The 27,371-nt window shown below is 48.4% G+C and overlaps 1 protein-coding gene across 4 annotated transcripts in view; it reads left to right on the top strand.

Annotated features, from left to right (window-relative positions):
• The window catches only part of ANXA6 (annexin A6), a 56,778-nt gene extending 34,553 nt beyond the window's left edge, over positions 1 to 22,225 (top strand). For 2 of the 4 annotated variants that reach the window (XM_003828996.6, XM_055112806.2), the window contains exons 16-26: positions 322 to 416; positions 1,073 to 1,186; positions 3,948 to 4,038; positions 5,501 to 5,580; positions 6,158 to 6,211; positions 12,687 to 12,704; positions 13,485 to 13,578; positions 14,781 to 14,876; positions 18,025 to 18,083; positions 19,638 to 19,760; positions 21,823 to 22,225. In XM_003828996.6, the coding sequence (XP_003829044.1) occupies positions 322 to 416; positions 1,073 to 1,186; positions 3,948 to 4,038; positions 5,501 to 5,580; positions 6,158 to 6,211; positions 12,687 to 12,704; positions 13,485 to 13,578; positions 14,781 to 14,876; positions 18,025 to 18,083; positions 19,638 to 19,760; positions 21,823 to 21,882 (884 nt within the window). In that variant the 3' untranslated portion in view covers positions 21,883 to 22,225. The remainder of the gene's footprint in view (positions 1 to 321; positions 417 to 1,072; positions 1,187 to 3,947; positions 4,039 to 5,500; positions 5,581 to 6,157; positions 6,212 to 12,686; positions 12,705 to 13,484; positions 13,579 to 14,780; positions 14,877 to 18,024; positions 18,084 to 19,637; positions 19,761 to 21,822) is intronic. The other 2 variants (XM_008954432.4, XM_063604266.1) reach the window with 1 other exon arrangement.
• Positions 22,226 to 27,371: the final 5,146 nt, after the last annotated feature.

Genomic DNA, 27,371 nt, shown 5'->3' with positions numbered 1-27,371 from the left:
AAGGGAAGGGGACTTGCCCAGGGTGGGCAGCCATTGCCAGAGCCAGAACTAGAACTCAGAGGCACTGACTCCCAACCCAGTGCTCTCTACCTCCCAGCTGTCCTTTTTCCTCAGCGTGTCAAAAGGAAAGGGAGGGAGGAGTCCAGCAGAAATCAGTGGCCTGAGCCATAGGCAAGCGGACTGCAGGGACTCAGGAGCACATGGCCACCTAGCCAGGCTTCTACCCTGACAAAGATCGACGAGGGGCCATCAGTGGGCGGTGCATGGGGAAAGCCGAGAGCCACAGGCCTTCTTCTGAGGCATGTGACTTTGCTGACTCAGGGACTGACGAAGACACAATCATCGATATCATCACGCACCGCAGCAATGCCCAGCGGCAGCAGATCCGGCAGACCTTCAAGTCTCACTTTGGCCGGGTAAGGACCTCCTCCTGGGCTCTCTGTGCAACATGCATGCACCTTGCCTGATTGAGCTCAGCTTGTCCCCATTGGTTCTGCACAGTTGGGCACCAGGGTCTTCATGGCAGAGGGACTCTGTGTGGTCATATGATCTCAGAGTGTCTCCAGCACTGGGTTTGGGCAGACATATCTTTCCATGCCCCCAGTTCCTTGTGATGGGCAACACTTGTGTGAGTTGCTCAGTGGACTCAGAGGCACAGCATGGGGCCAAGATCAGGGCTGTGAGTTGTTTTCAGTGTGCTTTGGGCATCTTGCAGTTCCTCTGCACAGACAGAGCTGGCTTCAAGGCCCCAACTGAGTGTCAGGGATTATTGCACATTGGTGGCATCTGGCTTAGGTTGATGCGTTTCCCCCTGAGTGGAAACAGTGTCCTTCAGCTCTGCTGCCTTCCCGTTCCTGTCTCCTGTGTCAAGGAGAGTGGGTCTTCCTCCTGGTTGTTTTTTCCCTACCCTCTTTGGCTTCATCTAAATAATAAGTGCAACATCAGCAAAGACAGACACAAGCTTCTATGATCCCTCATGTGGAACCCCTGTTTTCTCTTTCCATCTCCCCCATCCTGAGTCATGTGTGGGCAAGTGCTGATGTTGGCATGACTGTGGCTCTGCCCTTTGCAGGACTTAATGACTGACCTGAAGTCTGAGATCTCTGGAGACCTGGCAAGGCTGATTCTGGGGCTCATGATGCCACCGGCCCATTACGATGCCAAGCAGTTGAAGAAGGCCATGGAGGTACAGTGTGGCACCAGGGGGTCTAGTGTCTGCGGGTGCCGGTAGGGATACAGGTGATCGTCATAAGCCCAGGTGGATTAGCTGTAACTTCTTGGTAGAACTCCTCCCATACTCAGTTCAAACTGGCATAAACACAAAAGGAGATGCTGGCTCCTATAACTGAAAACTACAGGACTAGCTCTGAGTCCAGAGACTCAAATGACGTTCTGTGGACCCTTGGCTCACCCCTGTCTTGGCTCTGCTGTCCTCTCTTCTGGCTTCACTCTCAGGCAGCCTTTCTCCTCATGGTGGCATATGTCCATCCCGCCAGCTAGCAGCTCCAGCAGAAAGAGTTCCTTCTTCCTAGGAGCTCCAACAACAGGCTTGGCATTTACTCCAAGTTGATTCAGCTTAAGTCACATGCCCACTGGTGTCAGAAGGGTCTCATGGAGCCGCTGGAGGAAGTGAGGTGGGTCTCGAACGAAAGCACCAGCAGTTGGAGTCTGTACTCCAGCCTAGACCTGCCACTCACTCACAGTGTGACTGGGCCATTCCTTACACTTCCCAATCCTCTGTGCCTTCATCTGGGAAATGGAAATGGTCACCTCTGCCCTTCAAACTAGGACAGGTCAATCAAGGTCACAGGTATGAAGGGCATTGTTAACTCCGAAGACCTGACCCTACATTAAACAAGAAAGCATTATGTCCTGGCCCAGAAGTTGCTAGAACTGCTTTGCTTCCCAAGGTACCAATTGTACTAATGGCTACTGTTTATAAAGAGCATATGGTAACTATCCCAGGTTAGGTACATTAGTTCAATTAGTTGCCTCCTCAAGCCACAAGGCAGGGCTCTTATTTTGTCCCCATTTTACAGATGAGGAAACTGATACTTGGAGGTTAAGTTGCTTGGTCATGGTGATAGAGCTATGAAGTAGCAAAGCTGAGGTTCAGACCAGTCTTTCTGACTCTAGAGCCTGTCTTGACAACCGCATAAAACCAGTAGTGCTTTTGGCCCCTTGCGCATTAAGAGGAGGGCAGCAATCGGGAGCTAGAGGACTTTATGGAAACATTGCCTAGGCTAAGCAGATTGAGATGATTGTTTCTTAAAATACCTAAGCCAAAAAGCAAACGATCTAAAGACACGGGGTTCAGAAATAGAAGAGATCGATGAGGTAACCCAACTGAATCCTTTCCATTTTCAAAGTTTCCAAGTGGGAAACAGAGAGGCTCAGAGAGTCAGTGAGTTAGGGGGAGACGAGGGCTAGACCCAGTCTCAGGACTTTCTTGATTGCCTCACCACACACCTGCTTCTAACAAAGAAATGATTGAAGATCTCAATCAGGATGAATCTCCTAGGATCTGAGAAGGCAGGACCATTAGAGCACTAGGCAGTAACCTCTTTGAGGACAGAGAACATGTCTTGCCTCTTGCCTTTCTCTTTTTTTTTTGAGACGGAGTCTCGCTCTTTCGCCCAGGCTGGAGTGCAGTGGTGTGATCTCGGTTCACTGCAACCTCCACCTCCCAGGTTCAAGCGATTCTCCTGCCTCAGCCTCCTGAGTAGCTGGGATTACAGGCGCACGCCACCACGACCAGCTAATTTTTTTGTCTTTCTAGTAGAGAAGGGGTTTCACCATGTTTGCCAGCATGGTCTTGAACTCCTGACCTCAAGAGATCGGCCCTCTTCAGCTTCCTAAAGTGCTGGGATTACAGGTGTGAGCCACCACGCCCGGACTTTTTTTTTTTTTTTTTTTTTGTAGTTGTAGCCCCAGCACCTTGCACAGTGGCTAGCACATAATAGGTGTCTTAACAAGTACCTGAATGAGTGAATTAGTCATTGACTCATTCAGTCAATCAATCAATCAATCTTGCCTGCCTCCTCTCCTCCCTGATAGTTTCCCTGCTTCCCTGTGTGCAGATCTTTGCATGACAGGTCCCCAGCCTGCCTTAGTCCAGGGCATGTAATGCCTCAGTTCATAAATCACTCCTCAAATCCAAGAATAAACAAATGTAAGCCAGCCATGATGGCTCATGTCTGTATTCCTAAAACTTTGGGCTTGAGTCCAGGAGTTCCAGACCAGCCTGGACAATATGGTGAAGCCCTGTCTCTACAAAAAATACAAAAATTAGCCAAGCATGGTGGCATGCTTCTGTGGCCCCAGCTACTTGGGAGGCTGAAGTAGGAGGATCACCTGAGTCTGGGAGGCGGAGGTTGCAGTGAGACATAATCATGCCACTGCACTCCAGCCTGGGCAACAGAGCAAGACTCTGTCTCAAAAGAAAAAAAAATTTAGCATTTTATCTTAAGCACAAAACTTTTTTTCTTCTAACAAAATAATACATGTTCACTGTGAAGACTTGAAGAAATATAGAGTAAAAAAGAAGAAAATAGCAATCATCTGTGATCCTTCACTCACACAGAGACCAAACTGCTAGTTAACACTGTGAGGCATGTGCGTGTCCTTCTGTTCTCTTCCAATACTTACAAGTAGAAATTTCTATTCAGATGTTCATGTGTATATGTGGTGTTATACACACACGCCTATATACCTTTTCTGTTTGGGGGGCTGGAAGGCAAAGCAGTTCACATGGGAGGTTCTGGGGATCTTGAGAGGCTGGCATAGTCAGCCTTGGTTGTGCCAAGGTCTTGGGCCTGGGGGCCATGTCTGGAGGTGAGGAGAAAATCCAGGAATGCTTGGCCTGAGCTTTAGCCGTCCAGGCCCCATGGACCTCTGCACAGGAGGTCAGAACTATGGCTGAGATCATCTTTGCCTTGACATTCCAGGGAGCCGGCACAGATGAAAAGGCTCTTATTGAAATCCTGGCCACTCGGACCAATGCTGAAATCCGGGCCATCAATGAGGCCTATAAGGAGGGTGAGTTTGGGAGGCCTGGGCCCAGATGCTGGGAGAACAGCCAGGCCCCCCAACTTCCAACCCCAGCCCACAGCTCTGCCCAGGACTCTGGCCTGTGTCCTTTCCCTCAGTCCTTGAGGATTTGATAAGCCTCTTGGGTGTGCCCATCCCTGTGTCTGGGGAAAAGACAGGTGTCCTGGTAGGACAAAGGCCTGGAGGTAGAAAAGGGCTTGGCTGGAAGTGGGAACAGAGAACATTCTGGCCTGCTGGAGAGAGGGAGGGCGACTTTAGGGGTGTGTAGTCCATGCAGTTCTACAGGGCCCCACAGCCAGAAGGGCCCCACACTTGGTTGCAAGCTATGCTATCACTGTCCAGAAATTCTTAATTTTTAAGCAAGTGGCCCCATATTTTCATTCTGAAGAATCTTGAGTACCAGTCAAAAATGTTTAAATCGGCTAGGTGCAGTGGCTCACACCTGTAATCCCAGCACTTTGGGAGTCTCAGGCAGGCGGATTGCTTGAGCCCAGGACTTCGAGACCAGCCTGGGCGACATGGCAAAACCCCGTCTCTACAAAAAATATAAAAATTGGCTGGGTGCGGTGGTTCACCCCTGTAATCCCAGCACTTTGGGAGGCCGAGATAGTGGATCACTTGAGGTCAGAAGTTCAAGACCAACTTGGCTAACATGGTGAGACCCCGTCTCTACTAAAAATGCAAAAATTAGCCAGGCGTGGTGGCATGCACCTGTAGCCCCAGCTACTCAGGAGGCTGAGGCAGGAGGATCACTTGAACCTGGGAAGCAGAGGTTGCAGTGAGCCGATATCATGCCACTGCACTCCAACCTGGGAGACAGAATGAGACTCCATCTCAAAAAAAACAAAAAACAAAAAAATTAGCTAAGTGTGGTGGCATGTGCCTATAGTCCCAGCTACTCAGGAGACTGAGGTGGGAGGATCACCTGAGCCCAAGGAGGTCGAGGCTGTAGTGAGCCTTAATCATGCCAACTGCACTCCAGCCTGGGTGACAGAGTGAGACTCTGTCTTGAAAAAAAAAAAAAAAGTTTACATTTTTTATCTTATAAGCAGCTTTAAAATGGCAGAATTTTTGAGTACAGGAGTGACATAGTCAGAGCTCTGCTTTTGGGTTTAGCAACTGCCATGCAGGAGGGAAGGTAGAAGAGAGAATGACAACAGAGAGGTGACTTAAGAAGCTGTTAAATATTAAAGGCGAGATGCAATGGGACCTCAACTGGGACAGAGCTGAGGGGATGGAGGGGAGGTGATGGGTTGATGGGAATGCCCATTGTCTTACAAAATCAGCAGGAGGATGGCTGGATGCCCCCATGAGCCAGTTACAAACCCTTTCATCCCCACCTCCCCCTGCCAATACTGCCCTGGCTCAAGCCTGAGTTTCCTGGACCTCCCTCCCCGCAACCAAATCTTTCTTGGCCAGCAGCTACCCACACCCCCTTTCTCTGCCTCAGACTATCACAAGTCCCTGGAGGATGCTCTGAGCTCAGACACATCTGGCCACTTCAGGAGGATCCTCATTTCTCTGGCCACGGTGAGTGAATTCGTGGGCCCCAGGTCGGCTTGCCCATCGGGAGGCCTGGGAGGAAGGGAAGGTTTACTGAGTGGAGGGCACAGGGGAGTTAGAAGTGCACTCCTGATGGAGAGGGGGTGTCTCCCCACTTGCCTCCTTAGAGTCCCACCGCCTACCCCTGTTGTTCCCTTGTCAAAGTTGGCGTGGTACCACCTTCTCCAGACAGTCCTTCCTGGTGGCCCTTGTCCTGGCTTGTTGGGCCCCCAGCTCACAGGACAAAGCCATATGGGTGAACCTCTCCTGTGTTGTTACCTGGGAGCTTCTGTCACCATCTCTTGAATTCCCATAACCAAAATGGCAGACCCTCATTGACAGTTACCGAGAGCTTGCTGTGTGTCAGGCATTGGTGCTAAGTGCCTTGCACACATTCTCAGTTAATGACCACAACAGCCTACCTTATAGAGGCAGGATTTTCGTCCCTGTGTAACTGATGAGGAAGAGCATTCAGAGAGGTGAAAATGAGCAGGGTGTGTGGTGGTACAGAGATGGAGATGGGTCGATGTTTGGGGACTGAACTTTCTTGCTGCTCCTGCTGCAGGGGAATCGTGAGGAGGGAGGAGAAAACCTGGACCAGGCACGGGAAGATGCCCAGGTAAGACCCCCAGCCCACCCCAGTCACCTCTGCCGGGTGTCCCTGAGATGTAGGTCCAGCTTATGCGTGTCTATGCCGGGCCCTGTCTGTGAGTGAAGGCTCCTGGCAGGGGCGTGGTTGGTTTGACTGGTTGATACTTAGACTGTAGAAATGAGGTTTAGAAGTGTGGTGCTGGTATTACTGGCATTTCCTAGGTGAATAGCAGGACCCTCAGAGCTGGCAGGGACCTGCAGATCACCCAGGTCAAAGCCCTCATGTTACAGTGGGAAAATGGAGGTCCAGAAAGGGCAAATGACTTCTGAAAGTCACACAGCAAATCAGTGGCCCCAGTAGAATTGACCCCTAGAGAGCTGGTCTGGGAACTTGCTGAGAAGAGGGCCTGAGTGCTAAAGGCCTCAGTTTATTTTCTGTAAAATGGGACCGAGATTGGAGGGAGTGTCCTGGGACGAGCCTAGAAAGTAAGTTCCTCAAGGGCTGGAATCTTCATTTTGTTCACTGATATATCCAAAGTAACACATGATCAGTGCTCAATAAATATTTGTTGAATGAATAGCAGGGAAAAGGGTTCTCTAGGAGTCTCTTGGCTGCTCTGCCTCAGCCCTGCTCCTTAGCCTAGTGAGCTTGAGGTCTGGAAATGGCTTCTTCTGGAGGTTGGACAACCCCAAATTCATTTTCCCTGAGGGTTCTATGGCTGGGCAGTCCCTACTGAGGCCAGTGCATTGTCCCCCACTGAGCTGCACCTTGATCCCAGCACCCAGTAGCCTGACCCAGGTCCATGTCTCCATCTCTTCTGACTGCCTCATTTTCCCACCCCCAAAAGCTGTGTCCAGGGATGTGGGGCACAGACACCACAGACTTTTATAGACATCCAGCCCCCTTATTTTATAGTTGGTGAGTTGAAAAGAGCACTGATGGATTGAGAGTCAGGGAACCAACTTTTCTGTTCCCAGGTCCCATAACAGAAGTGTGGTTTGCTACAACAGCATCTGAGCTAGAAAAATCTTTAGCTGGAAACTGACAGTTACAGAACTGTAATTATAATTATTAGAATGCATACTATATATTGAGAACGATGCCAAGATTATTCTATACGTTTTTATGTTCCCCCTTTTTACTAGAGGAAAATGAAGCTCCTTAACCTATTCAATGAAATAGTTTCTAAGTGGTGGTGGTTTTATTTGAACTCAGGCTTGCCTGATGCCAGAGTCTATGCTTAATTCCATTTACAGTAATATCTTCCAAGACCCAGTAGAGTTAAGGTCCCCTGCAGCTTCCACATCAAATAGCTGTTGTTGTCCAGTTGTCCAACCCTTGCTTTGGAATATGGTTGTCAAAAGCTGCAGGGTTACATTTAAATGTATGGCATTTCAGCTACATTGTGGGCACATGGATGGGGGTTAGGCTGAGAACCCAGCCAGACACTAGGGTGGCTTGCTGAGGCCACATTTCATTCACTCATTCAACAGACGTTTATTAAGTATTACTGTGAACAGCCTCGTGTGCTGCTGAGAGTTTTTTAAAAATCTCAGCTCTCACCCCAAATCCATCCTCCAACCCTGAATTGATCTTCCAGGGAATGCTTCTGCCTGGTGCCTGGTTTGCCAATGAGGCTGTGCTTCCAATTGCCGCTAGCAGGGGGCAGTGGTGGGCCTTGCTGACAGCTGCTTCGCAAAGGAGAGAAGTGGAGAGAGAGAACCCGGGTGGAAATAGCTAAGGGACCCTTGAGCGAGATCCCTGCCCAACTCGGCTGCTTCTCCAGATTTAGGATGCTAGACCCAAGCTCATTTTCTTATAACTAGCAGTACATTCTTTTATAGAAACTAGAAAATAAGGAGAAGCCAAAAAAGACTCCATAACCTAATAGTAATAAGCATTGTCAGTATTGTGGCATACATTATTCTAGTTGTTTCTCTATGTATATATAAAAGTGGATTCTTTATTTCTGACAGTTAAAAATTAATACTATGTGAATATTGTTGCATTTTTAAATCAACGATATCATTTAATGGCTATATACTGTTCCATATCTGAATCTACCATGTTATCTAACCAGCCTTCTTCCTAGTAGCAAACTCTTTTATCACATTCATGAATTATTCATTAGAATGAATTTCCAGAGATGAAATGGAAATGTGGGAGCAAAATGTATATAAAAATTAAGGGCATTTGATAGGGCCGAGTCAAGCTCCCCCTTAGATAACGCACATGAGTACTTGGCAGTTTGTATTTGCCTGTTTTACACTGCCTCCCTGGCGGTCTCTCACTCTGGATGTCTAGAACACCCTCAAGCTCTTAGAAGTCTGGGACTGTTATTAACCAGTTGAACATATGTCCAGTTTCCAACTGTGGCCCCACAGTGATTGTTAATTGCTTTCCCTTTCACTCTGTTGTCCAATTAGAGCAATAAATTATAAATAATTATTATAGACCCACCATGAAATGAAGGATTGTGGTCATTTTTAGATAATCAATACTCAGACTTTTTTTTTTTTTTTTTTTTAGACGGAGTCTCGCTCTGTTGCCCAGGCTGGAGTGTGGTGGCGCAATCTTGGCTCACTGCAACGTCTGCCTCCTGGGTTCAAGCAATTCTCCTGCCTCAGACTCCCAAGTAGCTGGGATTACAAGCTCCCAACACCATGCCCAGCTAATTTTTTTGTATTTTTAGTAGAGACAGGATTTCATCATGTTGGCCAGGCTGGTTATGAACTCCTGACCTCAAGTGATCCGCCCGCCTCAGCCTCCCAAAGTGCTAGGATTACAGGCGTGAGCCACCATGCCTGGCCCAGGCTTTTAAAAATATAACAGCTTTCTTGAAATAGAATTCATTTACCCCACTATTGACCCATTTAAAGTGTACAATTTGGTGGTTTTTAGTATCTTCACAGACTTAATGCAACCATCACCACAATCAATTTTAGAACATTTTTTCACCCCCAAAAGAAACTCCATACACATTAGCTGTGACTCCTCATATCCTACTAACCCCCCAGCCCTAAGCAACCACTAATCTACTTTCTGTCTCTCCAGATGTGCCTCTTCCAAACACCTCATGTCAATACAGTGATATTAATACGTGGCCTTTTGGACTGGCTTCTTCACTTAAGAAAACACTAACTTAAACACTATGTTAAACACTTAACAGTGTTTTCAAGGGTCATCCGTGTTGTAGCATGTTGGTACTCCCTTTTCATTGCCAAATAATATTCTATTATCCATTCATCAGCTGATGGACATTTGGGTTATTTCCACCTTTTGGCTATTATGGCTAATGCTGCTCTAAACATCTGTGTACAAGTTTTTGTGTGCACATATGTTTTCATTTCTCTTAGATAGAATTGCTGGGTCATATGAGAACTCTAAGTTTAACCATTTGAGGAACTGTCCAGATTAATTTTTGCATGAAGTAGCTAGGCTAATAAGAACAAGCTTTTGTGGTGAATATTAATTTAGTGTCCCACCACTTTTTTTTTACATTACAGATATTATTATCTTAAAGATGCTTTGAAAAACCGAGTATGTCTAGGGTTCTCTGACCTGCGTAAGTGAGAACAATTGGGACTTTGGATTCTTTTCTGTTAAATTTTTTAAACATGTCCCTCTCTCTCTCTTTTTAAAAATGATACCATTTTATTTAGCATAAGTTTTTACAAATTTTTGATAAAATACATATAAACTTTACCATATTAATCATTTTATATATTTATTTATTTTGAGATGGAGTTTTCCTCTTGTTGCCCAGGCTGGAGTGCAGTGTTGCAATTTGGCTCACTACAACCTCCACCTCCCGGATTCAAGCGATTCTCCTGCCTCACCCTCCTGAGTAGCTGGGATTACAGGCACCTGCCACCACACCCGGCTAATTTTTTGTATTTTTAGTAGAGACAGGGTTTCACCATGTTGGCCAGACTGGTCTCAAACTCCTGACCTCAGGTGATCCACCTGCCTCCGCCTCCCAAAGTGCTGAGATTACAGGCGTGAGCCATCATGCCTGGCCAATCATTTTAAAGTATACAGTTCAGTGGCATTAAGTACATTCACATTGTTGGGCAGCTGTCACCACCAGCCACCTCCAAAACTGTTTTCGTCATGCAAAACCAAAACTCTGGACCCATTCAACAGTCACTCCCCATTCTCCCTTCCCCCAGCCCCTGGCAACCACCATTCTTTCTATGTCTGTGAATTTGACTGGGGACTTCATGTAAGTGAAATTATACAGTATTTATGCTTTTATGACTGGCTTTCTTTACCTAGTATGATGTCTGCAGGGTTCAACTAGGTTTTTGTTTTGTGATGTTTGAGATAGGGTTGAGACCCAGGTTGGAGTGCAGTGGCACAATCTTGGCTCACTGCAACCTCCACCTTCTAGGCCCAAGCAATCCTCCCACCTCAGCCCCCCAAGTAGCTGGGAATAACGGCGTGCGCCACCATGCTCAGCTAATTTTTTGGTAGAGTAGGGTTTCTCCATGTTATCCTGGCTGGTCTCAAACTCATAGGCTCAAGTGATCCTCCCACCTTGGCTTCCCAATGTCCTGGGATTACAGGTGTGAGCTACTGTGCCTGGCATAGGTTGTTTTTAATACAGAAAAATATTTTAAAAACCAGAAGCAGCCCATAATCCTAGTAGCCTTGATAACTCTTATTTAACATTTAAATTTAAAATGAAATAATATATTTGCATCTTTAAGAAATTTTCAGGAAGAATAAAAAAAATGCAAAAGCTTTCCCTCATAGTCCCTCTCCTCAAAGGTGTCTCGACAGTTTCTTAAGTACTTCCCAGGAAGTATGAGAAAGTGAGTGTCTATTTTTTTTTGAATCTAGATAAAAGAAACACTATATTACACAAAAATATGCTATACTTTACTTCTTTACTTAATTTAAATGGAAACTCTCCTTATCAGCATTGTAGATAATCTTATCCTTTGTAAAAACTGCATGGATTGTTTCCATTGATTGGATAAGTCATAGCCTGTTTAACAAGTCAATCTCAGGATGGTTTACAGTTTTTCTCTAGTACGAAAAATGCTGACCAGGTGCAGTGCCTGTAATCCCAGCACTTTGGGAGGCTGAGGCGGGTGGATTACCTAAGGTCAGGAGTTCGAGACCAGCCTGGCCACCATGGCAATACCCCATCTCTACTAAAAATACAAAAAAAAAAAAAAAAAAAATTAACTGGGCTGGTGGCATGCACCTGTAATCCCAGCTACTCAGGAGGCTGAGGCAGGAGAATCGCTTGAACCTGGGAGGTGGAGGTTGCAGTGAGCTGAGATCGCACCACTACACTCTTTGGGAGGCCAAGGCAGGAGGATTGCTTGAGGCTAGACTGGACAACAAAGTGAGACCCCTTCTCTACAAAAAATTAAAAAATTAGCTGGATGTGGTGGCACACACCTGTAGTCCCAGCTACTCAGGAGGCTGAGGCAGGAGAATCGCTTGAGCCCAGGAGGTCAAGGTTGCAGTGAGCCGAGATTGTGCCAATGTACTCCAGCCTGGGCAACAGAGTGAGACCCTGTCTCCAAAAATTAAAAAGAATGCTGCAGTGAACAGTCTTGTATTCTATCGTGGAAGGCTTTTGCCAGTATACCTGTAGGGCAAATTCCTAGCAATATAATTGCTTGATCAAATGGCATATGCCTTTTAACTTTTAACGGACATTGCCAATTATGCAATGAAAAGAAGAGGAAGGTTTCCAGAGTATAGGCTATTGTGAAGTTTATAAAGAGTTCAGTCTATCCAATAGAATAAAGTCCGCAGAGTTTCTGGGGGAACGGCGAAAGCAATACGCAGCCTAGGTACACGAGCCTGGGTATTTTGTTCCCAGGCTCTCCAAGTCACAGCTATTTGCCTAACAAAATAGTGTCCTAACCACAGAATTTTGCACTCTGCATAGTGCAGTGATTAAAAGTAACCCTTGTAAAATGACTTTCCCATCACTGTTTGCTGTGTGCCTCCAGGCAGGTCAGCTCCCCTTAAGGCCTCAGCTGGCCAGTCTTTCCTGTCTGTAACATGAAGGCTAAAATTACATGTCTCTTGCCTTGGAACTCTGAATATGCTAAAGGGTGCAGAGAACTTTGCACTGCTCACATTTACATCTCAGTGGTTCTGTAAGGAAGTGGCAGGGATTATTTCCACTTTCAGACAAAGAAACAGGCCTGGAATCTCCTCTGGGTTTTGGGGTGCGAAGGGCAGAGTTCCCCATTTCTGTGTCTTTCTCTTACCCTTCAAGTGAACACGTTTTTAGTTATTGCCAGGCCTATCCGCATTCTGAGCTCCAGCCCAAAAGGTCATAGGAAGGTATTTTTATCTTGTCCCTACCCCCCTTCCTTTCGCATCCCGGGTTCTCTCAGGTCTCTTGGGACCTCTCCCACTCCCAGCCAGGCCCCTCACCCTGCACCCCAGGGCCCCAGCACCAGCCTCCCCAACCTCCTCTGACTCTCGCCTCCCTTCTCTCCCTCCTCTCTCCCCTCCCTGCTCTCAGGTGGCTGCTGAGATCTTGGTGAGTGTCCTGTTCTTCATTTGGGTTTTAACGGCCTCTGAGTAAAGTCCGCCTTTACTGGGCCGAGCGGGGCAGTATCGAGCAGTGATTTGGGAGCTTGCTGTGCGGCTTCTCTCTCTCCCCTTCAGGGCCCTGCTTGGTAAAAGATAGGCCAGGCAAGTGTTTCCCAAACTTCAGCTAATCATCTCTGGCACGATTTGTGCTGTGTAACCACCAGCTATTAATACTGATCTTTAAATTGACTCACTTTTAAACCCAAAATGAGTTAAGGGGAATTTACTATCAGTATAAATAGAACTAGTAGCTAGCTAGAAGACAACCATGGAAACACTAATATGCAGTGTGATCGGGTGTGTTTGCCCTTGACCCCGCTTGGGGAAACACTGGCCAGGCCATCTTCTCTGCATATGACCCCATACACACTTCCCAGAGGGGCTTGCAGAAAGGTTGAGGGATGGAAGGGGAACTCCCAGTTGCTATGCTCAGAGTCTATGTGGGTCCTCCTAGGAGCCCCAGCCCCACGGTCCTGAGGCTAGGATGGAAGTACCCAGTGCTAAGGCCATCTTTGTCAGTTCACAGGGTCCTTGTGAACTGGAGAGGGGAGTATAGAAGCCATTGTGCTTGAGGAAGGAAGAGGGGACCAGTCTCGGCCCCCTTGGATGGCTGGGTGAGCCCAGCTTCTGACTGCCCTCAGCCCAGGCAAAGACATGAAAGTGAATAATAACCAAGGCTTTCTCATGTCTCCCCTCCCAAATCCTTGCTCCAACTGGGGCTCTGCAGGAAATAGCAGACACACCCAGTGGAGACAAAACTTCCTTGGAGACACGTTTCATGACGATCCTGTGTACCCGGAGCTATCCGCACCTCCGGAGAGGTGAGGCCTGACCTCCTCCCTTCCCAGCTCAGCAGGAAGATCCCAGAATCTCATGAGAGCCTCTCAGCTCTCTGTGGCAAGAGGAGCCCGTTGCCCACCCACCTCCTCCTTAACCCAGCAGTAGCGTGTCATGGGTGACGGCGACTCTGGAGCCCTGGGTTCTAGTCCTGGCTCTACCACTTATACCTCACCTTCTTTCTCCTCCTTAGGGAAGCAGGTGGGATGCCCGGGATTAGGTATAGCAACTGGATTTCACCTCAAAGGCCAACTCTGATTGGTAGTAGCTGCCTAGAGTGCTGTGTTAAGGATTCTGGGGTCCCGCGTCATGATTCACTGGCGATGCCTGCCAGGAGCAAGGCAGCGAGAGGTGGTGGTGGCACAAGACCCACATAGACATCTTTGAACCACAGGCTGCCACATGCTCAGGGCACACCTGTATGCAGTGGCCCTGGCACTCGGTAATCATGAAGTGTCCTGCACTGAGACATTTACATTTTAATGTCTGGCACTACATTAAATGTCTACATTTAATGTCTGGCACTTCTCAGTATTTAAGGTGCTTTAACATAGTGGCTAAAAGAATGGACTTGGGCACTGGACCGCCTTGATTTGAATCCCCCACTTAACAGCCATGTGACCTCAGGCAAGTCACCGAATCTCTGCGCCTGAGCTCCCTTACGTAGGAATCAGGGTTTTAGCTCTACCTGAGATGATTGTTGTGAAGATACAAAAAACATAACACACATAAAGCACTGGCGCAATGCCTGACTCAGTGAGTGTTTCCTGAGTGTTATCATTGTGTCTTCATCCCAAGCGGACACAGGAGGAAGAGGAGGCCCAGAAAGGAGAGAGATCACCCAAGGTCCCTCAGTGAGCTGGGGCAGAACCATGACTAGGACCCGTGCTCCTTTTACTACCCCAGCCTGGGTTCCCAGAACTTGGCCGAGGTTCTAAGACCGTTGGCCAGGCACGGGGACTGACGTGGGACAGATTTGGCTCTGAGCCCACGGCAGCCTTGATGTCAGAGCTTCTCTATCGGGATGATCTTTCCCAATGCATTTAGGCCTGGGCTGTGGCCATATTTGCTGCCCTTCCACTTTCTCAGGCACAGCCTGTGGGAGGCACTGGGTGGGGCTGAGGAGGGGTCCTCCGCCTCCTGCACTGAAGCTCACCCCCACCTCTGGGGCTTCTCTTGTGGCCAGTCTTCCAGGAGTTCATCAAGATGTCCAACTATGACGTGGAGCACACCATCAAGAAGGAGATGTCTGGGGATGTCAGGGATGCATTTGTGGCCATTGGTAACTGGCAGGGACTAAGGGAAGGGCTGGGGGCACTGGGAACTTGAACAGATTCTCTGGAAGAATAGAACGTTGGCAGCCTGCGAAGCTAGTACTGGAAAGTAAACACTGTCACAGTTCGCCTCCAGGGGTGCTGCCAAATGTGTGATTGTGCAGGAATGTCATGAGGTCTGTTCGAGGCTGCAGGAGAGGGTGAGAAAATAACTGTCGCTAGGGAAGGACCAGGAAGACTGGGGCAGGCAGGGGAGGGGGCACGCTGTCCTGCACAACTAGGGTGTATACACACACACACCACACACACACTTGACACACACACCTAACATATACAAGACACATACTATACACACACACATTCTCACATGTGACACACACATACATAAAACACGTTACATATGCATGTGACAGGTGCACACCACACATACACACATCACACACAGAACACATTATATATACACATACATGCTACACCCCCACAAGACACTACACTTACACACACACCACTCACACACTGTGCACACATGACCCATGCACACCACATATACGCAGCACATATGCACACACACACACATACAAGACACATACACGCTAGATGCAGATGACACACACACAGACCCTCGTCTCCTCCCAGTACCTGGCTTTTTGGTTATGCTTATATAATTTGAGCTCTTGACTTGGAAAAGGTTTTTCCCTTTTGGATCTTAATTCCACTGTGTATAAATATGGATGAGTGGATATGGGTTAGGGCTGAAGTTATTCTCATTAATATTCATCATTAGTGGTATCTTGTTTCATTTGCTATAAAACACATTGCATCAATGCACTTTTAAAAAATCTTACCAAGAGGTGTCCGTGGAAGATTTTCACATAATTGCCTTCAATTATAAAACACATCTTGATTTCAGAGACACTAAAATGTGGGGGAAAGGTGTGTTAGATTTGGGTGAAGTCGAGGTGGTGGTAGGGGTGTTGTTTAGCACGTGATGGGCCTTTACCACCCAGGAGCAATATCTAGGAGGCGGGATAGCCCGGCGAATAAAAGCATGGAATCCAGGTTGAATCCCTGCTCTGCCACTTACTCACTATATGTCCTTGGGCAGGTCACAAAACCTCTGTGTCTCAATTTCCTCCTTTGTAAAGTGGAGATAACAACAGTGCCCAGCCCATAGGGTGGATTTTGTAAGGCTGAAATTAGTTAATTATATGTAAAGCACTTGGAACGGTGCCTCTTGGCATGTAATACTCACTGGACAAGGGTTAGTTTGTATTTGTATTGTCGTTTCCCACCAAGCCCTGCGCAAAGTTAGTTGCACGCAGGTTTAGTTACATTCTCATCAGGTGCTCTTAACCAGCTTATTTTACAAAAGAGGACACTGAGTTCAGAGAGGCTTATAGCAGTAGAACCAGGACTCAAACCACAGGCTGCCTACCTCCAAAGCTCATGTTCTTAACACCAGAATAATTAGCCTTTGGAGACACTTTCAGATTCCTACCCTCCTCGTGTATTTCCCTCTTCCCTTTCCCCTCCCACCTTGAACAGGTATACACGTGCAAACACACACCACAACACACCATTTCACACTCCTCCATCCAATGGCAGGCATCGGGGTCCCCTGTGACAGATGGACAGGCTCAGTTTTTAGGAAGGCTTGTGGGGTTGGTTACAGAAGAGAGAAGTTTCTGCCCAGCGTGCTTCTTAGCCAGACTGATAAAGCCCTAGGTCTGAAGTCAGGGAAGGCTTCCTGGGGGTGATGTCATGACTGGGGACATGGACATCAAGTACAGCCTTGAAGGATGGGATTTGATTTAGAGAGATAATATAGTGAAGGGCAGATAGGAAATGCATCTATCCAGGAAGGGCAGAGAGACACAGGAATTTGCAGTTTGTTCTGGGAATGGGGGAGCAAGGGCCATGAGGTTGCAAAGGAGGCCAGGAGCTTTGACATTCAAGCCAAGGAGCTTGGGATTTGTTTGGGAGGTAGTAGGGAGATATGTAAGGAGCTGGAGACGGGAGGTGTGTGATGTGATCTTTCCCACGGGGTTCCTGAGCCTGTTGCAGAGGAGTCTTGCTTGACTCTGCCACTGGGATACGCAACTCCAGCCTCTTGCCGTCTGTTCTCATTATATCCAGAGTCATTCCAGCTATAGTACTGGTGTCTGGTTCCTCCTTTTTAAGCTGTCTGAGACACCTGTGCGTGGGCTCTGGAGCCTTGCAGTCAAGCAGCTGTGAAGGGCTAGAGAACCCTAGGCTTTGAGAAAGGGCGGGGTTGGTGAAACCAGGCAGGCATTATCTGCAGCCAGGGTAGGGAGCAGGGGCTGCCAATCCTGCAAGATTGTTCAGGCCCTGGGGAAACACTCAGCCCCAGGGATTTGCATGGTCCCTTAAATTTTACCAACGGACAGTCATTCTTTGGAGCAATATTTCTCTAAATCAGTAACTCTCAAGCATTAGGCTGCACCAGAGTAGGGTGGCCAACCATTCTGATTTGCGCAAGGCTTTCAGTGCTGTTAGGTTGGTGCAAAAGTCATTGCAGTTTTGCCATTGAAAGCGATGGCAAAAATTGCAATTACTTTGGCACCAACCTAATAAAACCTGGAGTGTCCCAGGCAAACTAGGACAAGCTGGTCACTCACCTCCAGAGTTTCAGATTCAGCATCTCTGGAATCTGAGGCATGAGAATCTGCCTTTCTTCCAAGTTTTCAAGTGATGCTAATGTTGTCGGTCCAGAAACCACACTTTGAGAACCACTGCTCAAAATCTTTCCAAAATCTGAGTCTTTAGGGTGGAGCCTAAACCCTGAGTTTTAAACAAGCTTCTTGGGTGATTCCAATGCATTTAAAAGTTTGAGGCCCCGTGCCTTGGGTTCATGAGGAGTTAATTACCTTTGAATCCTCTCCTGACCTTGGTTAGCTGTAAGCACCTTAGAAGGAAGAGAGTTGCAACCAATTGAGAGCCAGGCCTAAGGATGGGCCAGAGGAGGAAGCATGGGGAAGGGGAGCAAAGGTGTCGTCTGAGCATGACCCTGGGGTTGACAATGATCTGCAGACCCATGCAGGGATAGACGAGGTGGGGAGATGGGGGAGGCCGGTCCAGAGTCTGGGTTCACAGCCTCTGACCACGTTCCCCGCATCTCTCTGCTCTTCCTACCAGTTCAAAGTGTCAAGAACAAGCCTCTCTTCTTTGCCGACAAACTTTACAAATCCATGAAGGTAAGAAAACATGCTGGCGTTCCTTTCCCTTCAAGCACTGACTTACATACACACACAAACAAACAGATGTGCACCATCCCCCAGATCAGGATTCCTGGCAGCTGTTTCTTCCCATTTGACATTTATTAGCATCTGCCCTTGTCTGGCTCTAGGATGGTATTTCCCAGTTGGGGGTGATTTCCCCCGCCTTCCCCCTCCCCGGAGGATATTTGGCAATATCCAGACACATTTTTGGTCATCACAACTTGGAGATTGTTGCTACCGGCATCTGGTGGGGAGAGAACAGGGATGCTGTTAAACAACCTCAGTGCAAAGGATAAGCTTGCGCAACAAAGAATTATCCAGCCCCAAATACCAAGGTTGAGAAATGTGCTCTGGAGGCACACAGGGCTGGGTAGGACACAGTCTCTGCCCTCTCAGAGCTCACAATCTATCCGGTGACACAGGGTCTCCTATGACAAATAGTCATCAAAGGTCACAAGTGCTCCCCTCTGAGTCTAGGCCTGCCCTTCCGGGAGAGCCCAAGCCACACTGGCCACCCTCTCAGCCACTGGAGTCTCAACTGCAGACAGCCTGGGCAGGTGGGAGGGTAGGAAGGAACCTGAGACCCTCACCCTACAGTCTCCAAATGTGACAGCCGTTCATTGAGCATTCACTATGTGTCAAGCCTGTGCCAAGGGCTTCATCTCTCTGACCACAGCTGACCCTCATGGCAGTCCTGTGAAATTGTGGTAGCATCCTCATTTGATAGAGGAGGAAACTCAGGACTAGGTAGGGTAAAACGTTGCCCACATTTACATAGCTCCTAAGAGGCAGAGCTGGGACTCGAACCTAGCTCTGACTCCTGGGCTGGTGCTTGTCGCTCCCTGGGGGCAGAGGCAGCTCTGGCTGCCCACACATTCCACGCCCTGTGCCTGCTCCTTGGGCCCGGTGGTAGTTTCCTAGGGCTGGTGTAACACATTCCACAAATTGGGTGACAACAGAAATTTATTCTCTCATAGTTCTGGAGGCCAAAAGCCCAAAATCAAGGTGTCGCCTGGGTTGGGTCCTCCTGGAGGCTCTGGGGGAGACGCACTCCCCTGCCTCTCCTAGATTCTGGTGGTTGCCAGAAGTCCTTGGTGTTTCCTGGCTGTGAATGCATCACTCCAGTCTCTGCCTCTGTCCTCACCTAGCCACTTTTCTGTGTGTATGTCTGTGCCCTCCCTCTTCTTCTAAAGATATTGGTTATTGGTTTAGGCTTCAATCTAATTCAGTATGCCTTCATCTTAACTAATTACATGTGCAAATACCTTATTTCCAAATTACATCATGTTCTGAGTTTCCAGGTGGACATGGGGACACTATTCAACCCACACACGTCTTTTTTGCATGTCAGTCTGGCCAGTCCTGGGCACAGGGGGATTTTGGTCGGGACTGTTTGCAGAAGACAGAGGTGGAACATCCGCCCTGTTTTTGGAAGGAACAAGGGAGAAAGGCAGATGGGATACCACTGTTTCTTGCCTGACTGGGCTCTATCTCTCCCGCCTGTGTCTCCCTCCTGCCTGGCTCCACCAGGGTGCTGGCACAGATGAGAAGACTCTGACCAGGATCATGGTATCCCGCAGTGAGATTGACCTGCTCAACATCCGGAGGGAATTCATTGAGAAATATGACAAGTCTCTCCACCAAGCCATTGAGGTAAGGGGAGGGGCTAGAGGTTAGCAGGAAGGGGGTGAGTGTCAGATCCGTAATATAAGATTAGAAGTCTTTATTCCCATGGACTTTTTTCCAGTGGGCTACCGCTTAGAACAGCCAGGATATTGAAATGAAAGGGGGTCTGTATTGCATTGTTTATACCGAAATCAATTCCAAAAGAATCAAAGGTTTATAATTAAAGATTTCCAAATAAAACAAGAGCCCATTTTTTGCTTTTTTTAAAGCAACATTATGGAAATATAACTTACATATCATGGGCAGGCGTGGTGACTCACACCTGTAATCACAGCACATTGGAAGGCCAAGGCAGGTGGATCACTTGAGGTCAGGAGTTCGAGACCAGCCTGGCCAACATAGTGAAACCCTGTCTCTACTAAAAATACAAAAATTAGCCGGGTGTGTTGGCTCATGCCTGTAATCCCAGCTACTCAGGAGGCTGAGGCAAGAGAATCGCTTGAACCCAGGAGGTAGAGGTTGCAGTGAGCTGAGATCACGCCACTGCACTCCAGCCTGGGCAACAGAGCAAGACTCCATCTCAAAAACAAACAAACAAACGAAAAACTTACATATCATAAAATTCACCTGTTTTAAGGGTACAATTCAACAGTTTTTAGTAAATTTACTGAGTTGTACAACCATTCCCATAATGCAGCTGGTTTCCAAACACTTCTATCATCCCACTAAGCTCTCTCATACCTGTTTATCTAGTTCCATCCCCAGCCATAGGCAACCACCAAGCTACTTTGTGTCTCTGTAGATTTGCCTTTTCTGAATATTTCATATAAATGGAATCACCTAATATGTGACCTTTTGTGTCTGACTTTTTGTTTGTTTGTTTGTTTGTTTTTGAGACGGAGTCTTGCTCTGTCGCCCAGGCTGGAGTGCAGCAGTGCCATCTCATCTCACTGCAACGTCCACCTCCTGGGTTCAAGCAATTCTCCTGCCTCAGCCTCCCGAGTAGCTGGGACTGCAGGCATGCATCACTATGCCTGGCTAATTTTTGTATTTTTAGTAGAGACAGGGTTTCACTGTGTTGGCCAGGCTGGTTGCTAGCTCCTGACCTCAAGTGATCCACCTGCCTTGGCCTCCCAAAGTGCTGGGATTACAGGTGTGAGCCACCACACCTGGCTGCGTCTGACTTTTTTGACATATGGAGCTTATATTTTTGCTCTTTGAGATCAGCCAAGATCTTAAAGTCTGATGCTTGGTTCTACTTGGCTAACGAGACTATGGGCATCTCAGAGGCAGTCTCTTACAGATTTAGTAGGAATGTAAGTAAATTGTTGGCACATTTTGATACTATATTATGTTTTAAAATCATACATCAAAAAATACAAGGACAAACAAAATCCCGAAAACCATGTCTCATAACAATGATAGGAGTCCCTCAGAAAGGAGATCCATACCATACCATGGGTCAGGAAGTTTGGCCTCCCCAGTCTGAACGTATGCCAGACCACTGTGATGTGTGGTGAGCGTGATGGTGTTTGTACCCATTCCCAGCAATGGCTTGGCAGTTAGCACTCAATGTTGTTTGTTCAAATAAGAAATCACCTAACACGATATGCCAAGGGCCATGGGGGAGGGTATCAGCAGAGTGCCAGGGGAACCAAGGGAGGCCAGAGTTCACTCTGCCTCCTGACGCAAGAGAGTGGCCAGGGTGCTTCTCAGAGGAGAGGGCCCTGCTGGCAAATGGGATTGGGGGTGCACAGGGGCATGCTGGACAGGGGAGTGACAGGTGGAGAGAGGACTGAGATGCTCCTGGGGGAAAGGAACAGGTGAAGCTGCAGAGCTCTGCACAGGTCAGATCCCAAAGGGCCTTGAAGCCAGGCCGAGAGCTTGCATATCTTCCTGGGGATAAACAAAAGGGACGTGGTCACATTTATGTGTCTGGGAGATCCCAGTAGCCTACATGTGGTATGGGATCCTATGTTGGTCATGGAGAGAAGCCGAGGGAGATGTCCAGACAGATGGGCAGCCGGGAGGAGGGGGCATTGAGACTGGAAGGACTGTTTTCACTCACTCTGCTCTCTGCCTCTGCCAGGGTGACACCTCCGGAGACTTCCTGAAGGCCTTGCTGGCTCTCTGTGGTGGTGAGGACTAGGGCCACAGCTTTGGCGGGCACTTCTGCCAAGAAATGGTTATCAGCACCAGCCGCCATGGCCAAGCCTGATTGTTCCAGCTCCAGAGACTAAGGAAGGGGCAGGGGTGGGGGGAGGGGTTGGGTTGGGCTCTTATCTTCAGTGGAGCTTAGGAAACGCTCCCACTCCCACGGGCCATCGAGGGCCCAGCACGGCTGAGAGGCTGAAAAACCGTAGCCATAGATCCTGTCCACCTCCACTCCCCTCTGACCCTCAGGCTTTCCCAGCTTCCTCCCCTTGCTACAGCCTCTGCCCTGGTTTGGGCTATGTCAGATCCAAAAACATCCTGAACCTCTGTCTGTAAAATGAGTAGTGTCTGTACTTTGAATGAGGGGGTTGGTGGCAGGGGCCAGTTGAATGTGCTGGGCGGGGTGGTGGGAAGGATAGTAAATGTGCTGGGGCAAACTGACAAATCTTCCCATCCATTTCACCACCCATCTCCATCCAGGCCGTGCTAGAGTACTGGACCAGGAATTTGGATGCCTGGGTTCAAATCTGCATCTGCCATGCACTTGTTTCTGACCTTAGGCCAGCCCCTTTCCCTCCCTGAGTCTCTATTTTCTTATCTACAATGAGAGAGTTGGACAAAAAAATCTTGGCTTCCTTTCTAACATTAACATCCTAAAGTATGCCTCCGATTCATTCCCTTGACACTTTTTATTTCTAAGGAAGAAATAAAAAGAGATGCACAAACACATAAACACATTTCCAGTGAGGGCCTCTGTCTTCTACCTAGAGCCTGCAGCCTGGATTTTCCTCATTAGAGCTTGAGGTTGTAAAGTCTGTCCAGGAGCGAGTTACGTCTTTAAATTCTTGCAAGGTGTTTCCCGGGAAGCGCACAGGAGAATCTGAGTTTGCAGCAAGCCTGGGAAGGCTAGCCCAGCCCTGCTCCGGGCCTCAGGTTCCCCCTCATCCCCTCTCGCTGTCTGGACATTTCTGTATGCTCTTCATCCATTTCAACCAAGCCCAAACTTCCTCTTTTGAACTATGCAAGGGTGCCCGATGTGATCTTGATCTGGAGAGGTGCATGGAAAGTTTCCTTCATGCAGGTCACTGATAAGCAAGTAGGCGCAACTGCAGTTCCTCTGCCTTCCCTCCCCCCAGCCCTACTTCTGGTCTGTGGCTTTAGTCTAAGATTGTCCAGTGACCATGGCATGGGGCTGGCTGCTGGCTGCTCCCTACCCTGGCTGACCAGACTAGTTTATTGCAGGTTAGCGCGTGTTTGTTTTCTTTTCTTTTTTTTTTTTTTTTGAGATGGACTTTCGCTCTTGTTGCCCAGGCTGGAGTGCAATGGCGTGAATTTGGCTCACTGCCACCTCTGCCTCCCAGGTTCAAGCGATTCTCCTGCCTCAGCTTCCCGAGTAGCTGGGATTACAGACATGTGCTACCACACCTGGCTAATTTTGTATTTTTAATAGAGATGGAGTTTCTCCATGTTGGTCAGGCTGGTCTCGAACTCCCGATCTCAGGTGATCCACCCGCCTTGGCCTCCCAAAGTGCTGGGATTACAGGCGTGAGCCACCGTGTGCGGCGCATGTGTTTGTTTTCATAGCTGTGAAGACAGCAACAGGCAGGTGAGAGAGTCTGGTCTCGTCCCTCCCTCACTTGTGACCTCAGACCAGCCATTGCCCTCACTGGCCTCAGTTACTCCATCTTTATAGTGGGGGGTTGGATCCAACAATTTTGAAGAGCTCTCTCTTAATCTCTGACATAATGAGTCTGAAACAAAGAAAAGTTACCTTACAGTGTCTTTACTTCCTTTCTTCTGGGCTATGAACTCAAGTGCCTTGAGGGCCAGCTAAGAGCTTTTTGGGATATTTGTCTAACTTAATCGAACTGTTACTGAAAGATAAATTAACAAAATGGTTCAGAGTTTTGGATTAAGACCTTTGTAACTAACTGACCGTCAGCACAGGAGCTTCGGTTTCCTTCTCTGTAATACAGGGCTCCTCATTCCAATTCCACCTATCCTGTAGCCTTGTGGGAATAAAAGGAGGCACCACGTGGAGGTGCTCGGCAGGGTGCGTGCCTGGCTCGGAGTCAGTCTCACTACCTGCCCCGAACCAGGCTCAGTTGTAGGGGCTGAAAGGTGGAGCCCATGATGCTTTATGGCTTTGATTTCATGAAGTCCGTCAGCTGCAGATCACAAAGGCATTTGAACCCAAAAAGCAAAGTGCCTTAAAATATATACTGAGGGAAATGGGCTTGAGGCAGAAAGGAAAGAAGAGTGGAATCAGGGAATAGAAGTGAGGAGAGCCCATGGAGCTGAGGGGAACACAGAAGAGGAGGCCTAGAAACCAGGAATGAGGACAGCTAAAATCGGGCACTAGCTGTCTGATGCCTCCCTAATGCCTCAGCATGCATTTTCCACATAATTTTCAGTTAAGGTAGTTGCATTCTGGTACTGGTCGGTAGCAGGAAGGAAACCCTAAGAGTTTGTGAGGTGAGGTAGACAAGATGAGAAGTGACAGTTTGTCTCCAATTAAGGAGGACTTTAAATGTCAGGATTTTCTCTGATAACCTAGGGGAAGCCTTTGGAGTTCTTGAGTGGGGAAGGTGTGCGTCTAGCTATGCTCTGAGGACAAATGTAGGAAGGCAGGGTGCCATTTGGGAGCCTTTTGCAACGGTCCTACTAAGAGCTAGGTGCCGGCTGAACAAACCACATTTTTTTCTTGGAGTTGTAGCAGAGGAGGAGAGTAGCCACTGTTCTGAACCAGAGCACCCCATTCATGCATGCATGCAGTTTACACTTAATGAGTGGCTCCTGTGTTCCATGCCACGTGCTAGGTGCAAAACATACAAACCAATGTGGTTCTGGTGCTTAAGGAGCTTCCACTGAGTGTCCTTCCTGCTCAGCTCTCTCCAAAATGACACTGGAGATTGCTTCTGTGGCCAAAGTTTAATCGGGAGAAGTGATGGGGGCTAATTTAAAACTAAAAGGAAAGAGAAAGCAGAAGCCCAAACCGCTGCTGTCTCAAAGTGGGAGAAAGGGAGGCTGGCTGTGATGTTCTAAGGGTAGAAGGGGCCCTCAGAAATTCTCACCTCCCTCCCTCACTTGCAGATGAAACAACTGTCACTTCCACAGAGAGGAAGCAACTGGCCCAGGGTACATAGCAAGCTAGCAGCAGACAGAACTGGAATTGCCATCCCGGCCAGGGCCGGTGCTTTTAGAAGCACCCTGTGTTTTCTCCTTTTGTCGTCACCTGTGGAGGTGGGCTTCAATACTCTCTAGCTCCTCACTGCTCCCCCTCCTGCCTTGAGCCTTGCATTTTCCCTTTAGGGCAAACTGTTACAAGCTCTGAACTGGGATGGGCCAATCTTGGTCTTTGGGGCCACTAGGAAATACCCGAAGGAAGTTGCCCATTGGGGGGTGGGGGGTGCCCTTTTAACCTGAGCAGAGAGCAGCTATTTAGGAATTGCCACTCAACCTCCTGCCCGTGGCGGTGGTGTGGGAACCGCTGGCTGTTTAAAGTTTCCCTATGGCCAGGTGCCGTGGCCCGTGCCTGTAACCCCAGCACTTTGGGAGGCCAAAGTGGGCAGATCGCTTGAGCCCAGTTCAAGACCAGCCTGTGTGTAGCAAAACCCCGTCTCTACAAAAAATAGGGGAAAAAAAATGCTGGAGGTAGTGGTGTATGCCTGCAGTCTCGAGAGGCTGAGGTGGGAGGATCGCTTGAGCCCAGGTTGCGGAGGTTGCAGTGAGCCATGATCGTGACATTGCACTCCAGCCTGGACTACCAAGGGACACCGTGTCTCAAAAAAAAAAAATCCCCCTATATTCATGGTGCCCCAGCACAGCTGCAAGCAATAAGTCGCCACCAGAATAATCCCACTTGAGAAGCTTTGCCTCCATGGCCATTACTTCCTTTGCAGTATTATAGGGGTGATCACCCTCTTTTTACCAATGAGGAAACTTGGGCTCCAAGTGGTGAAACATACTGCCTGAAGACATAGACAGTACATCATGGATTGACTCACTGGAAATGGTCTTAGAGATGGCCCCAACCAACCCTCTCGTTCCACAAGTTTGGTAACTGAGGCCCAGAGACAGGATTGTGACCATTGTATTAGTAAGTGCCAGATCTGAGGCTAGAACGCAGCTGTCCTCATTCCAGGCTCTGCTGTCTCTGTTGACACTTCCTCCTTTACCTATTGATGAGGAAGCCAGACTGAGCTGAGCATGGGAGGGAGAAGGGTCGGGTTGCCCAACCTGAATTTCGGAACCCAGAAGCGGTAAAACAGCGCTCTAACATGCCTCTTCATTCCCCACCAGAACCTGGGTTTCCTACAGATTTCCCCACTTTAGGGTTGGAGTGAGGCAAGTGGGAAATTGTAGTTACATAACTGAGCCCTCTGCTCAGTGGTTAAGTCTGTGGAGGCAGGCAGGCCTGGGTTCAAATCCCATCCACCACTATTAATAGAAGTAAATAAGTAACTTGACCTGTCTGTACTGGCAATGCACGTTTGTTTCTGAGCACACTGTCTAGAACATACGAAGGACTCAGTAAGTATATCAGCTCTTTATTATCAATAATAGGCAGGATTCTATTTTAGAGAAGAGTAATCAGGGTCGGGGGGGGGAGTCTGATGCTCTACACTATGCCTGCTACACAGAGAGCTAAGTGGGGAAAGATTATTAGAAAAATCTCAACGAGACCAGGCTCAGTGGCTACACCTATAATCCCAGCACTTTGGGAGGCCGAGGTGGGTGGATCACCTGAGGTCAAGAGTTCAAGACCCGCCTGGCCAACATGGTGAAACCCCATCTCTACTAAAAATACAAAAAAAAAATTTAGCCGAGTTGCGGTGGCGGGCACCTGTAATCACAGCTACTTGGGATGCCGAGGCAGGAGAATCGCTTGAACCCAGGAGGCGGTGGTTACGGTGAGCCAAGATCACACCACTGCACTGCAGCCTGATTGACAAGAGCAAAACTGCCTTAAAACAAAAAAAGAAAGAAAAAGAAAAATCTCAACCAAGCAAGGGACACTGAGTGCAGAGGCGATGAATTAACCACAGGGAGGACTAACAAAGGCTCCTTGGAGAACGGGACATTTGAGAGCACCTCAGCAGATGGTTAGAGAAGCTCTTACATTAGAAACCACTGAAGGAGGGAGGGGTGTCCAGGCAGAGGCAATGGCTGAAGCAAAGGCGCAGAGCTGGGAAAGGAGAGGTGCGTGGGAGTGCTGGGGCCTGTCACCCGCTGTGCGAGGACGCCCTCTGGGAAGGTCACTGAGTCCAGGCTGAAGAGTATGGACTTTATCCTCCAGGCACTGGCTAGCCCCTGAATGTGCTAGGGAGGGAGATTATATGATTAGAGATGTCCTTTAGAAAAGATATCCCCAGGGACCAGCATGGAGGAGACAGGACCAGCAGCTGGGGTCCCTAGGTGTGGGGGGGATGAGGACACAAGCCAGCACAGAGGATGCAGAGATGGAGAAAAGAGAAGGACACT

This window comes from Pan paniscus, chromosome 4 (genome assembly GCF_029289425.2).
Source record: "Pan paniscus chromosome 4, NHGRI_mPanPan1-v2.0_pri, whole genome shotgun sequence".
NCBI lineage: Eukaryota > Metazoa > Chordata > Mammalia > Primates > Hominidae > Pan > Pan paniscus.
This window is presented reverse-complemented; position numbering and strand designations above follow the sequence as displayed.